Below are 12,283 nucleotides of genomic sequence, written 5' to 3' on the forward strand. Positions count from 1 at the left end.
ATGAGAAAATTGAGCCTAAGAAAAACTGGGTGGCTTGTCTGAGGTCACATGGCATGCAAATGTCATTTCTGGGCCTGGAGCCCAGGCCTCTGGACTCCTCTAGCGAAGTAGATAGGAAGGTTTGCACCTGACTGTCTGAGGATGGGCCTGCCCCACCCCCCACTAGCTTAATGTGACTTGATCTGGTTACTTCTCTAAGTCTCCAGACTACATGTTCTCCGAGTGTAACAAAGTAATTTACAGTTCTATTCCAAAGGGAAGTTGTAGGACTCTATATTCCTATATTACCACTGGAAAGCTTACCTAGCACGTGTGTGACCGTGAGTTCAATTCCCAATACTTAAAAAAAAAATCAGTCATGAATTTCTTGATCAATCACTTCACACCTGTAGCTAGGGCTACTTAGGAGGCTGAGAACTGAGGGTCACAGTTGGAAACCAGCCCAGACAGGAAAGTTCATGAGATTTTTACCTCCACTTAACTGCCAAAAAGCCAGAAGTAGAACTGTGCTCTACTAGTAGAACATTAGTCTTGAGCAAAAATGCTCAAAGATAGCACCCAGGCCCCAAGTCCAAGCACCAAGACCAACATACACACACAAAAAAATCAAAATCAAAAGAGAATCGTAAGAACTCAGTGAAAGTAAAGGGACAAAGAAAGGGTGAACAAAGGTAGAAGTAGTATTCAATAGACACTACGTTAAAAATGAACTATGAAACTTGTGGGCGGGGATGGGAGGGAAAACTGGGAGACAGAGAGGGAAGGTGTGACATTGTCCTAAAAGAAATGCACTCTTTACCTGACATGTAACTCTAGCCCCTCTGTACATCACCTTTATGATAACAATAAAAATTTTTAAAAAGGCCTCAGTGAATAATGCACACAAAGAAATCAGCTGGTGCCCATCACGCAGAGAGTACTCAGTAGACCCTAGCCCCAAAGATGGTGGGTCGGGGACACTCACGGCAGAGGCGGGGGCTCCTCCAGTCCACAGCTACCCCATGCTGGCAGCACTGGTGGGCATAGGCAGACACGCTGGCACAGAAGCACTCACAGTCACCACCCCGGCTGCATCCGCATGTGTCAGTCAGGCAGTTTGAGTAAAACCAAGTGACATCAACCTGGAGGAGGTCAGAGGTCAAGGGACAGATTCTGAAGGTTAGTTAGACTGACAACTTTCCATCTAATGGCCACCAGCACAAACATGATGGAGCCATGGCCTGGGAAGAAGCATCTGTGTGGGGTGACTGGTAGAAGAAGGCAGACATTTGGGAAGGAAACAAGAAGTCCATGGCACTTACAGACATACGCTTTTGAGAACACTGCTCTTCTCCCCAGGCTAGGAAAGTGACTAAAGAATAGGTAGAAGCTGTGCACTGGTGGCTCACGCATGTGATCCTAGCTACTCAGGAGGCTGAGATCTGAGGATCATGGTTCAAAGCCAGCCCAGGCAGGAAAGTCTAGGAGACTCTTATCTCCAATAAGCCACCAAAAAAAACTGGAAGTGGCAATGTGGCTCAATTGGTAGAGCACTAGCCTTGAGCTGAAGAGCTAAGGAACAGCACCCAAGCCGAGAGTTCAAGCCCTACAACTGACAACAAAAAGAATAGGTAGAGTCTGACATGGCCAGCCAACCAGTCCCAAGGCAGCCCAAGCTAGCCTAACAGCTACCTTTAAGCCCCAGGGTGGTATGCTGAGCTCGGCCCCAGCACTCATCTCCATGGAAGCCAGAGAGCAGACAAAAACAACAACAACAAAACAAAAAAAAACCAGAGCTAGAACATGAGAGATTGCACTCACTCTACAGCAGAACTTCCTAATAAGGAAGACGTGCCAGACAGAGATGAGCTTGCAAAGGGCAGAGCTACTGGCTGGCTGATTCTAGTCACCAAAGGACACTAGGCAGATTCATCTGGGCAAGCAGATAACAGAGAAGGATCTCTCTCTAGACTTGAGGTGTCTCTTCTGAGGCATGAGGGATCCCAGGGGCAGAATGGGTTTGGGGAAAGTTCTGGAAGCTCAGGAGGGGCTGAGGTGGGTCCACTCACCACAGGGTGGCAGGTCTCAAACACGGAGCTGAGGAGGATGCCACACTCCTTTCTGGCGAATGGCTCTCGGAGAGGATTCAGAACACATGTGTCCCTGGGGTCCAGAGTTTCTGGGCACTGAGGGGCAAAGACAGAACTCTGGCTTTCCCTCAGCCCCTGAATGTCTGTGGCTGGTAGGCAGAGACTCTTAGAATGACCATCTGCTATTCATGTTCTTGTATGATCCCCTCCTCTGGAGAGCTGCAGAGGGCAACAGCTTCAAAGGGATTCAAAGGGATGTATGTGGCTATATGTTTGCATTGACCCATTATGCAAAATCTCAGGGCTCAACTAGCTAAAATCTTTCCCTTGCTGGTTGTGAGGCAGCAACAGCCATGCTGGGAACCCTTTTGGAGCTAGGTGGTCTCTGGCAACAACTGCCCCCAATGTTGAAACTCTCCTTCCTGTAAGTTGCCAGAAACAGAACATAGCCCACAATCATACCAGTGGGTGGGAAGCTATTCCTTCTCCAGGGGAACAGTCTAGCCCTGGTTATCACCTTGACTGTAGTCTGTTAGATACTAAGCAGAGAACCAAGCCACAGTCCCTGATTCCTAACCCCAGAACTGAAGTAAGACAGACATGGTGTTTGGTGCTATAAGGTTTAACATGGTTGCACAGCAATTGATGACTAATACAGATTTTCCCTACATCCTGCCCCAGATCTACATTTTCACTAGATCCTAGTCATACAAGCTCTTCTCCACCTACATCCCCATTGGAGAATTAAGATCACTCAGTCCAGAAACGACAAATATGAAATACTCACGTCTACTATCTCCACTGCTGTACCCAAGGCAGACATAAATAATTGATCATAATTCTCCTTGCAACTGAACCTGACCCAAGTCATTCCTCAGCATCACTCCCCTGGCAACTTCATTTAACTAATTAGAGTCATCACACAAGGTGAAATCCATTCACCATCCCTGTCCTTGAACAGCTCCTTCACTTCACAGAGGACCCACACAGAAGAATTTAGGTTCATCAAGCAACTAATGGTGTCCTCCCTCTTAAAGTCCTCTATCCAAATATGGGGAACCACCAGTCCCACCTCCTCCCTGTGATTTCCTCAGCCCACATCACTCCTCTGCACCAGAGCCAGTGCAAGGCACTGAGAGGCAACTGGGATAGATGACTGTCAAACTTCAATGTGAACGGCCTTCCCCACTAGGTGGCCATGTCTCCTAGGAAAGAGACTACCTGCTCCAACCTCTCTCTCCTCCCCCTGGGACTTAGCCAATGGCAGGTGGGCAGCTGGCCCTGTGAGACTGGATGATGCGAAGAGATGAATCTCTACTTGAGGGAAAGTCAACCAGAGGCTGAGAGCAATTCCCAAGAGCAGCCTCACACCAAATAAAACAATCTCTTGACCAGTGTGGCAAGTGCCCACCTGAATGAGGGGCTCCAATCAGCCCAGGGAAATTTACCTCAACTGCAGCCCAACTGCTGCCAAACTCCTGGGGGTTCGTTAACTCTAGGTTCTCCGGGGTACGCATCTCATTGATGGTTTTTAAGTCGAAGTTCCCACACAGGCCTGCCAACTGGCCCTAAAAGGAGAGAAGGCATGTCCAGCTGCAGGCATACCAGGGGTGAGCCACGGGCAAAAGGATCCCCATGAGCCCCAGAGTCTTGCATTGATTCAGAAGCAACAGCTGGGACAGTATTAGAGGAGAAAGGACACAGAACGGGTGGGGACAGGTAGGGAAGAGGTATGTTCTTCTTGGCTCCTTGGGGAGAAACAGCTCAGCCAAGGATACCTAGTAGCTTGGCTCAGCCCCAGGCAAAAGCTGAAGCAGAAATGTCCTGCTCATATGACTACCTGCCACTGAGGCCCGGCTTGGATGTGCACTGTGGTCCTCTGATCCCACAGGAGGGTGATGTGCTCCCGTGGGAAATGCACCAGCGTGAAGAATCCTGCTCGCCAGGTGTGGACCTCCTGCTTCTCATCCAGGAAGCTCTCGGGACTCTAAAGGGGCAGAGGTGGTCAGTCCTTAGGAGCGAGTGTTTTCTAATATCCAGGTCAGCTGTGTTTGGCTACAAACCACTGCCCAATCCTAGGATCTCACCAATACCTCTGTTTCTTTCATGTCCTGACATTGACCTCTAGTTCACTTTGGACAAAGAATTTAGCCTGAGCTCCTGCCTTGATGATGCTCCAGGCCTCGGCCATCCCCTGTCCTCGTCCCCACCTATTTATTCTCCTTAGCCCACACACTGCAACACAACCTTCACCAGCCCCGGGCCTTACAGGATTCCCCGAGTCATCGTCAAAGATGATGAGTGAGTTCCCGACGTTGATGGAAATAAACTTCCTGCAGATGATGCCAGAGCTGTAGCAGTTCACATTTTCTACAATCACAGAGAAGCTGAAATTGGATGTGCTCTGAAGAGAAGAAAAGAGAACTCATTAAAACCAGGGAGATATGCTGAGTGCACAGAAGCGGGGGACATGGACCCTGAAGTTGTTTTCAAACCACTTTGTGTGAACTATGTGATTTAGGCAATTCCAGCTTTCTAAAGCTAGTTTCTTTGAGGTGGGGGTGGGGGTAGGAGAAGTAGCATAATATTTAGCATGTAAAGTGATCTAAGAATAAATGAGTGAGTTAATATAATAGGAATGATTGGGTTTGATGGGTGTAGGGAAGGGATTTTTTTTCCAAACTCTTGATGTGAGCCTTTCATTGGAGGGCAGCTTGCCAGCATTAAACATCATTTAAAATGTTTTAAGTTTTTTATACAGTAATTCTACTTCTAAGAATCAAAAGACACAGCCATACAAGTATTTGCTGAAAGGTTTAAATACTGGAAACAACCTAAATGCCCAGCAATAAATAATAAAACATAGTATGTAGAATGTACTACCAAGGTTCAAAAGAATAAACATGTACTGACAATATGTGATCATGCCCAAGGTATACTTTTAAGTAGAAAGGGCAAATAGAAGCTTATGTCTGCAATCCTAGCTACTCAGGAGGCTGAGATCAAGGAATCATGGTTCAAAGTCAACCTGGCCAGACAAATCTATGAGACTCATATCTCTAATTAACTAGCAAAATGCTAGAACTGGAGGCATGGGGTCAGGTGGTAGAGCATCAGCCTTAAGAACATGAGGCCCTGAGTTCGAACCTCAGTACAGGCATAAAAAGTGTATATGTACAAGTACATATATGTGTGTTGGTGTGTACCATGGAAACTGGTCCTTCAGTATTCACCCTTAAGAGTAGCTATTTAACAGAAAAGCAATATTAACTTCAATATATTCTTCTATATTACCTCAAATTATAATGAAGAGCATACAATGCTTTCAGTTCTTTTTAAATAAAATAGGGGCACAACGGCACACAGGCTTGCTGTCCCATATATTTAGGAATCTGAGGTGGGAGGACCACTTGAGCCCAGAATTCAAGTCAAAAATAAATAGATGATGGCTGGCTAGCTAGCTAAATAGATTAAAAAAATAGCACAAGGTACCACATGCCCTGTTCATGCCTCTCTTTGTGGGGCTGTTACCTTTGCTGTGCTACCTGCATCACTATTCCAATTCTTCTAAGAGAAACTAAAGACTTTTTAGCTCAGGGCCCCTGAGTCATGACTGGGGACATATTTCTTAGTTCAAATCCAACATAGTTCTACTGCTGGCCAGTTGTGTGGCTCAGAAAGTTCCCTAATGTCCTCAGGCCCAATTTACTACATCATAACCTACAGCCAGCAAACCCAGACTTGGAGGTTGCCATGAGAACTGAGTGAAAGAATCCACAAAAATGGCTCAGTAGACCACCAGGAATATACTGTATTAATAGCACTAGCTTTTAGGCATTAGCCCTTTCTCTTAGAAACAGAAAAACCAGTGGGACCAATTGACAAGTTTATATATAATGATGAGTGAGGAGGCAGCCGAGTTCTCTCCAGCTTTGATTTGCTACTCAACCCTTTTAGTCCCTGGCAGCCACATTCTCTGCCCCACCAATTATGTACTAGATCAGGATGCAGAGCATTAATATTTCCTGACTGGTTCCCCAGGCCTGGTGTCTATGGAGCCCTATGGAGTCAGTTGGGCAGACACACCCAGGAACTCACCTTGACCAAATGTACTTTGCAGGCCCCCACGAAGTCAAATGGGAGCCCATCAAATGTGCGGTAATGCCGGTCACCATAGGCCGTGCAGGTCGAAGCACAGGGGTAGAGGGTACAGAGGAATGAGCCCCGCTGGCACACACTGAAACACATACACAGAGGCTCACAAGGCCCAGCCCACCCTATTTGAAGGCTCTTGACAGAGCCTTGAATGCACACCTTGTGTCCCTAGGCAAGAAGGCCAACAAATATCCCCCACCTCCAACAGAAGCCTAGCGGGCAGGACTTTGAGCCTGAGATGCTGGGCTCATAGTTAAAGACACATACCTAATAAATAATGGGTCTTATATGTAATGTAGATCCCTTTGACTCTAAAATCCATACTCTGTCACTTGATTCATGCATTCAGTCAAGACTAGGTGCCTAGCATATCCCAGGCATTCTACCAGGAATTTGAGATATATTAGATTTTTTTAAAAACTCTGCTTTATTGAAACTTATATTCTAAAGGGACAAGATACACACTAACAATTTAAAAATAGCAAGCATGAGTAAGGAATACAATGTACTAGAAAGACAGTGAGAGTTCTGGAAGCAGCAAGCTGAAGGGACTTGGGAAATATATGAGAATGGAGTGGCTAATGGTCATGTAAACAGTCTTAAAAGAGGTTGGATGGACATCTAGATGAAAAGCATGCTGAAAAGGGGCATCATCAGCAAAGGCCCTGAAGTATACTTGGGAGATGAGATGGCTAGATGGTACAAGGGCAAGAGACTAGATGAAAGACTTGGAGGATGGTGGAAGGTCAGATGACATAGTCTCAGAAGACCGTGACAGAATGAGAGAGGATGTCGTTGGAGGAGTTGATGATGGGCATTACATTATCTGATTTGTGCTCTTCTCTGGCTGCTATACTGAATCCAAGCTGAAGGTTGGTGGGTTCAGGGAAAATGCACCATTTTGAGACTACTGCAGGAAGTCAGGAAAGAGAAAAACAGTAGCTCAGTGTACGGTAATTGCTGAAGAAGAAAGAGTCAGATTTGAGGTGTATCTTGAAAGCAGATCCAAACGGATTTGCAGATGGTACTCTTGGCAAGACTAAGCCATCAATTTTCAATCTGTTGCCACATGTACCTGGCACCCTGGTCAGTTCTGACCCACCAGAGTCATGAAGTCTCACAATCACTTGAGCACATTTGTATAGAGTTCTATGTCCTGGAATTAAAACTCAAGGACTTCTGGGGTCAGACAGCTAGGGATCAGATGCTATAGATACACACTTATGTGTCTGGGGAATACTGCTTTGGAGCAGATGGGCAGCATCTACAGAACTAGTCCCAAGTTTGTTTCTATAGAACCCAACATTCATATACACATTTGAATAAGCCCACATTCATGTAGTCACAAAATATGCCAAAATATGCCAGGTGATAGTGGCTTGAGACTGTAATTCTAGCTACTCGGGAGGCTGAGATAGAAGAATCACAGCTGGAAGCCAACCCAGGCAGGAATGTCTATGAGATTCTTATCTCCAGTTAACCACCACAAAGCCAGAAGTAGAAGTGTGACGCAAGGGATAAAGCACCAGCCTTGAGTAAAAAAGCAAAAGGATAGCAGCCAGGTCCTGAGTTCAAGCCCTAGTACTAGCACATAAAAATATATTATTTATATGCATAAATTTTGATATGTACACAGACTCCTCCATGACATACAAGCATTCACCATGAACTTGAACATGGTAGAAGGAGAAAGCCACACTATATTTGACAATGTATTCATAGCCATGCCCTTTCCAACAAAAAAATCAAAGCCTTCCTCAAGGGCCTCACTTACCAAGTATGGCAGGGTGACATCACCTGGTCCCCAGGGAAATACTCCTTCCCCTTCCAAGTGCAAGGGCACTCCTCTGGTGGAAAACATGTGTCCCCATGTCTAAGCAGGCTGTAGGGACACAACAAGCAAGTCATCAGAAGAGCACCTTTCTTCAGTCTGCCTTGATCTGTGCATCTAAGGTGCATGAAGCAGTTCTCAGTATATATGCTAGAAGAAACTGACCATGTATCTGCTATTCCATTCCGGTGCCACCCAAGGAAGCTCAGAGGTACCTTGGTAAGTGGAAAACCAAGAGACAGGCCAGGGCCAGTTCAGAAGTCTCTGCCAAACATCGATGGTAAGGTTCAGCTCTCCCAGCCACAGGCCTGCCTGGTCAAGTTGATATCAGGGTCTCTTTAGTCACTAGCTATAAACCAGCGACTAGATCCTGAAGGGTATTAGTGGAATTGTCAGCCTACAGGCCCCCAAAACTACCATGTTCTTACCTTCTAGTCTGGCTTCCTTGAAATCTGACTCACTATCAGGCAGGAGCTAAGAGAATCATCTCAGGAAATGTACTGAAGTTCTCAGGTTACAACTCTAAGCATGTCTCCTTTGGATGTGGGAGGACATTCAAAGTTTAAATGCTCCTTACAGAGACTTGCAGTTCACCCTCCTGTCTTCCTCCCACAAGGCCATGTTGTGATGCCTACGACTGCTGTTCTGGACGCTCTCAAGACAATGTGAGTTGTTTCTCCTTGATTGCACCTATACTCGTTACGATCAGTCTCTACGCGGCTAACCAGGTTCCTTCTTCAAAATCCATTAACCTATCTTGGGGCATTGTCATCCTGGTATCTTCATCACCACTCCTTTCTCTTTGGTTTTAAGGATTTATATCTCTTTCGTTCCATTACTAATGTTTTATTGTGATTGTAGAAGGAAGCCTGGAGATAGGGGGGTGTGCTCAACCCACTGTGTTTTACCTAAAGCTGCTAATCTTTATTTGTCTCTGTTTTTTTCATGTATAACACATGGATAATGACACCCTCTCCCAAGGTCATTAGGAGAATTATGATCCTGAGCACACTGTTTAGCACCAAGTAAATACACAGCAAATACTGCTTCCTTGTCTTCTGCTACCCCATAATTGTATCAGACATAGCAATGATCAGGTTCACTGTCTTCAGCTGTCAGGCCTAGGCCCAATCCCAGGCACACTGCCACCTACCATCCATACTCCCTCCTTGTTCCTGACATGTACCCACCACATGGGAGAGCATAGGAAAAATCAAGGCTGAGGTATCTGCCCTCAAATTGTTCTCAATTTGTGGATTATCTTCTCTTTACCTTTTACAGGGACCCAATCATTCCTGCATTCCATTCGAGTAGCATTTTTTTTTATTTATTTTTGGGGGTCCGGTCATGGGGCCTGAACTCTAGGCCTGGGCGCTGTCCCTCAGCTCTTTAGCTCCAGGCTAGCTCTCTACCACTTGAGCCATAGCACCACTTCCAGCTTTTTTTTCTGCTTATGTGGTACTAAGGAATCGAACCCATGGCCTCATGCATGCAAGGCAGGCGCTCTGCCACTGAGCCACCTTCCCAGCCCTAGAGTAGCATTTATAAAATACATCTGGGATTCAAATGAGTGAAGACAATGCTGTCTGCTCACATAAGAGTGCTTACTCTGCCATTTCACAGAAAGAAGAATGGAGACTCACTCAAAATCCACAAAACCTAGCTCCTGGAACTCTTATATGACTTTAATGGCAACATTTCAGGAGACTAGAAGAAAGAATATTTGCACTGGGCGAGGCTTTCTTTTTGAAGTATTTAAAGGATATCAGCTCTCCACCTGAGGACTCTGCTCAGAATTGTCCAGATGAAGAGGTTGAGAGCTGAAACCTGAGTTTCTTCTGGCCTGGTCTTCAACCCATCAGATCACTTGGGTGAACATACCAGACCTTCAACTCAACATTTCTACTTTGGGAACATACTCCATCCCCCTGTTGAGGTGAGCACCATCACTCACATTTCAAAGATGAAAAAATAGTCTCAGAGAAGATAGGTGCCTCCCTCATCCAAAGCCACACTTTCAACAAGAAGCACAGCCAGACAGAACCCATCTCTGGCTACCCCCTCAGACGCCTGCTCTTTCTAAAGCTCCTCCTGGGCATCATGGCTGCCCTGGGCCAGCACCACCCTGCCAGGTGGTGTGAGGCTGTCCTCACCCCTCCCCTCGGGTCCCTGGTTCTACCAGACTCCAGGCAGGTGAAGGAAGGAAACACAGGTCCATACCCCTGGGGACAGGCGCAGCCTGACAGGCAGGGGTTGCGGGCTGACACACTCAAGTTCAGCAGCTGCTGCTCACACGTCCGCTCCCTGCTCAGCTCTGGGTCTGTGTGCAGGTCACTGCAGTTCACAAAGACCTGGCCTGCTGGGCAAGCCACAGCTGGAAGGAAAGAAGTAAGTGCTGTAACCCCTGGGCGTGGAATGGACTCCTACTTCAGTGGGGACTCAGGAGGCCTAGGGCCCTGCAGCTGGAGAAGGCAGGGAGAGAATGGGTATTGCATGGGTTTCTACATACCCATGGCAGAGGGAGAGTTGGATTTGTTTGGTCACATTATGCAACAACTGCTACCATCAGGAACAGGTCTGCCATACCAGTTGCTGCCCCAGGCACTTCCTATGCATTATTTTATTTAGTCCTATTTAGTCACCCTGTATGGTGTTATTATCCCCCTCCCATGTGATGGAATGAAGTCACTTCTGCTTCGAAAGACAGTATAGACTGACAGGAAAGGCCCCAGAAGGACCAGGAGAGAGGCCAGAAAGGGGATAGCCAAGCATCATAACAAAATGGACAAAGTGCTTTGAACATTATGGAGCCATTTTCCTGCCACCTTCGACATTAACCTACTCTTTCTCCATAAGCCTTCAGTAAAGTCTGCCAAATTCACACTTGGTGTGAATTTTGTTTATGCTTTGGAGGGTGAGGGGGCACAGGGGAATCAGTAAATGTCCAGGCTCAGATGGAAGATAGAAAGGAATAGTTAAATCCCAAAGAAACAGAAATCCAACACAAGAAATTAGAAAACAAAAAACAACAACAACAACAACTTTGAAGAATCTACCTAAAACATGAATAGTATGTAGGAATCTGGGTTATCTTCAAGAGAGGAAGACTTAGAGAGGTGAAATGAGTTACTCAAAGCTTCACAGTTCATGTCAATAAAGATTTGAACCCAACTGAGTCTCAAGGCCCTGCCCTTCACCACCTGCCTCATAATTATTCTCCCATCCCCTCCTTAGGAGGCTCCTCTAACCCAGGAGGCCTGCCCTGAGGGCTCCAGTTCACATGCCCTACCTCCTTGCCCCAAGTAGACTGACATCCCACTGTTTCAACTACCTTGTCTCCGTGACCCCAAAATTTGGCACCATGCAGGGCCAGGCCAGCCTTGGTGGATTCTTGACAGCTCAGACCAAGGAAATCCAAGACTCAAGGGAGGATATGAAAATGTACAGATACTTCAGGAGTGTCTAGTGAGGGCTGAGGATGGGATAGAACTCTAGGATGCCAGCCTCCAAGATGGATCCTTTGCCAAGAGGGCAGAAACATAGAAGGCCCAAGGTAGGAAAATCTAGGGTAAGAAAATCTGGGGTAGGTTCATCCTACTCTAATAAGCACTCCAGCTTTCCACTCTCCTCTCCATAACTCCACTATCATGAGGGCGAGAGAGTCCCCACCGTCCAGTCCCCCTCACCTGGGACTCTGCTGTCACAGCTCATGACACCATCTTTGCAGTGGCTGCAGAAAGACAAGGGTGTTGAAGTTAGCTGGCTTGATCACTGTAAGACCCACACACCCAAGTCACTGCACTCATCACTCTAGGGTTCAGAGAGACACCCCCATTCAACTCACTGTCCCCCACTCCCTGTACAAAGGGGGAAGGAGAGTGTCACATGGTGGAAAGTTCTACTTGGCTGCAATGTCTTCAGTCAGCAGCAAGAACAACAGGCTCTTATTCTAGAAGCTCACCAGTGGCCCAAAGATGGGATGTCACTGTCCCCTGGAGGATAGTCCACTCCTTGAAAGTGGCAGGAACACTTGTTCCTACACAACAAAAACAAAAATGCAAAGAAAGGTGAGAAGACATAGAGGCTGGAGTAGATACAACCAAGGACAAGGAGCCTGCCTGAGCCAGCTGGAGGCAAGAAGACACGTGGAATCTTCTGTAACATGTGACATGCTTCCATGGTATGGGTAAGCCAACTTGGCATTAAGTGGGGCTGGGCATCTACCAAG

General features: G+C 46.6%; 1 protein-coding gene across 1 annotated transcript in view; it reads right to left on the reverse strand.

The window, feature by feature from the left end:
• Positions 1 to 12,283, reverse strand: part of Otog (otogelin) — a 69,773-nt gene that overhangs the window by 36,456 nt on the left and 21,034 nt on the right. Inside the window, exons 21-30 of the mRNA XM_070032063.1 lie at positions 12,017 to 12,091; positions 11,742 to 11,785; positions 10,276 to 10,429; positions 7,999 to 8,106; positions 6,168 to 6,306; positions 4,339 to 4,473; positions 3,910 to 4,056; positions 3,518 to 3,637; positions 2,049 to 2,165; positions 965 to 1,121 (exon numbers count right to left, since the gene is read on the reverse strand). Of these exons, the coding sequence (XP_069888164.1) occupies positions 965 to 1,121; positions 2,049 to 2,165; positions 3,518 to 3,637; positions 3,910 to 4,056; positions 4,339 to 4,473; positions 6,168 to 6,306; positions 7,999 to 8,106; positions 10,276 to 10,429; positions 11,742 to 11,785; positions 12,017 to 12,091 (1,196 nt within the window). The remainder of the gene's footprint in view (positions 1 to 964; positions 1,122 to 2,048; positions 2,166 to 3,517; positions 3,638 to 3,909; positions 4,057 to 4,338; positions 4,474 to 6,167; positions 6,307 to 7,998; positions 8,107 to 10,275; positions 10,430 to 11,741; positions 11,786 to 12,016; positions 12,092 to 12,283) is intronic.

The sequence above is a fragment of the Dipodomys merriami genome, unplaced genomic scaffold (assembly GCF_024711535.1).
Source record: "Dipodomys merriami isolate MVZ:Mamm:240054 unplaced genomic scaffold, mDipMer1.0.p SCAF_21, whole genome shotgun sequence".
NCBI classification, from domain to species: Eukaryota; Metazoa; Chordata; class Mammalia; order Rodentia; family Heteromyidae; genus Dipodomys; species Dipodomys merriami.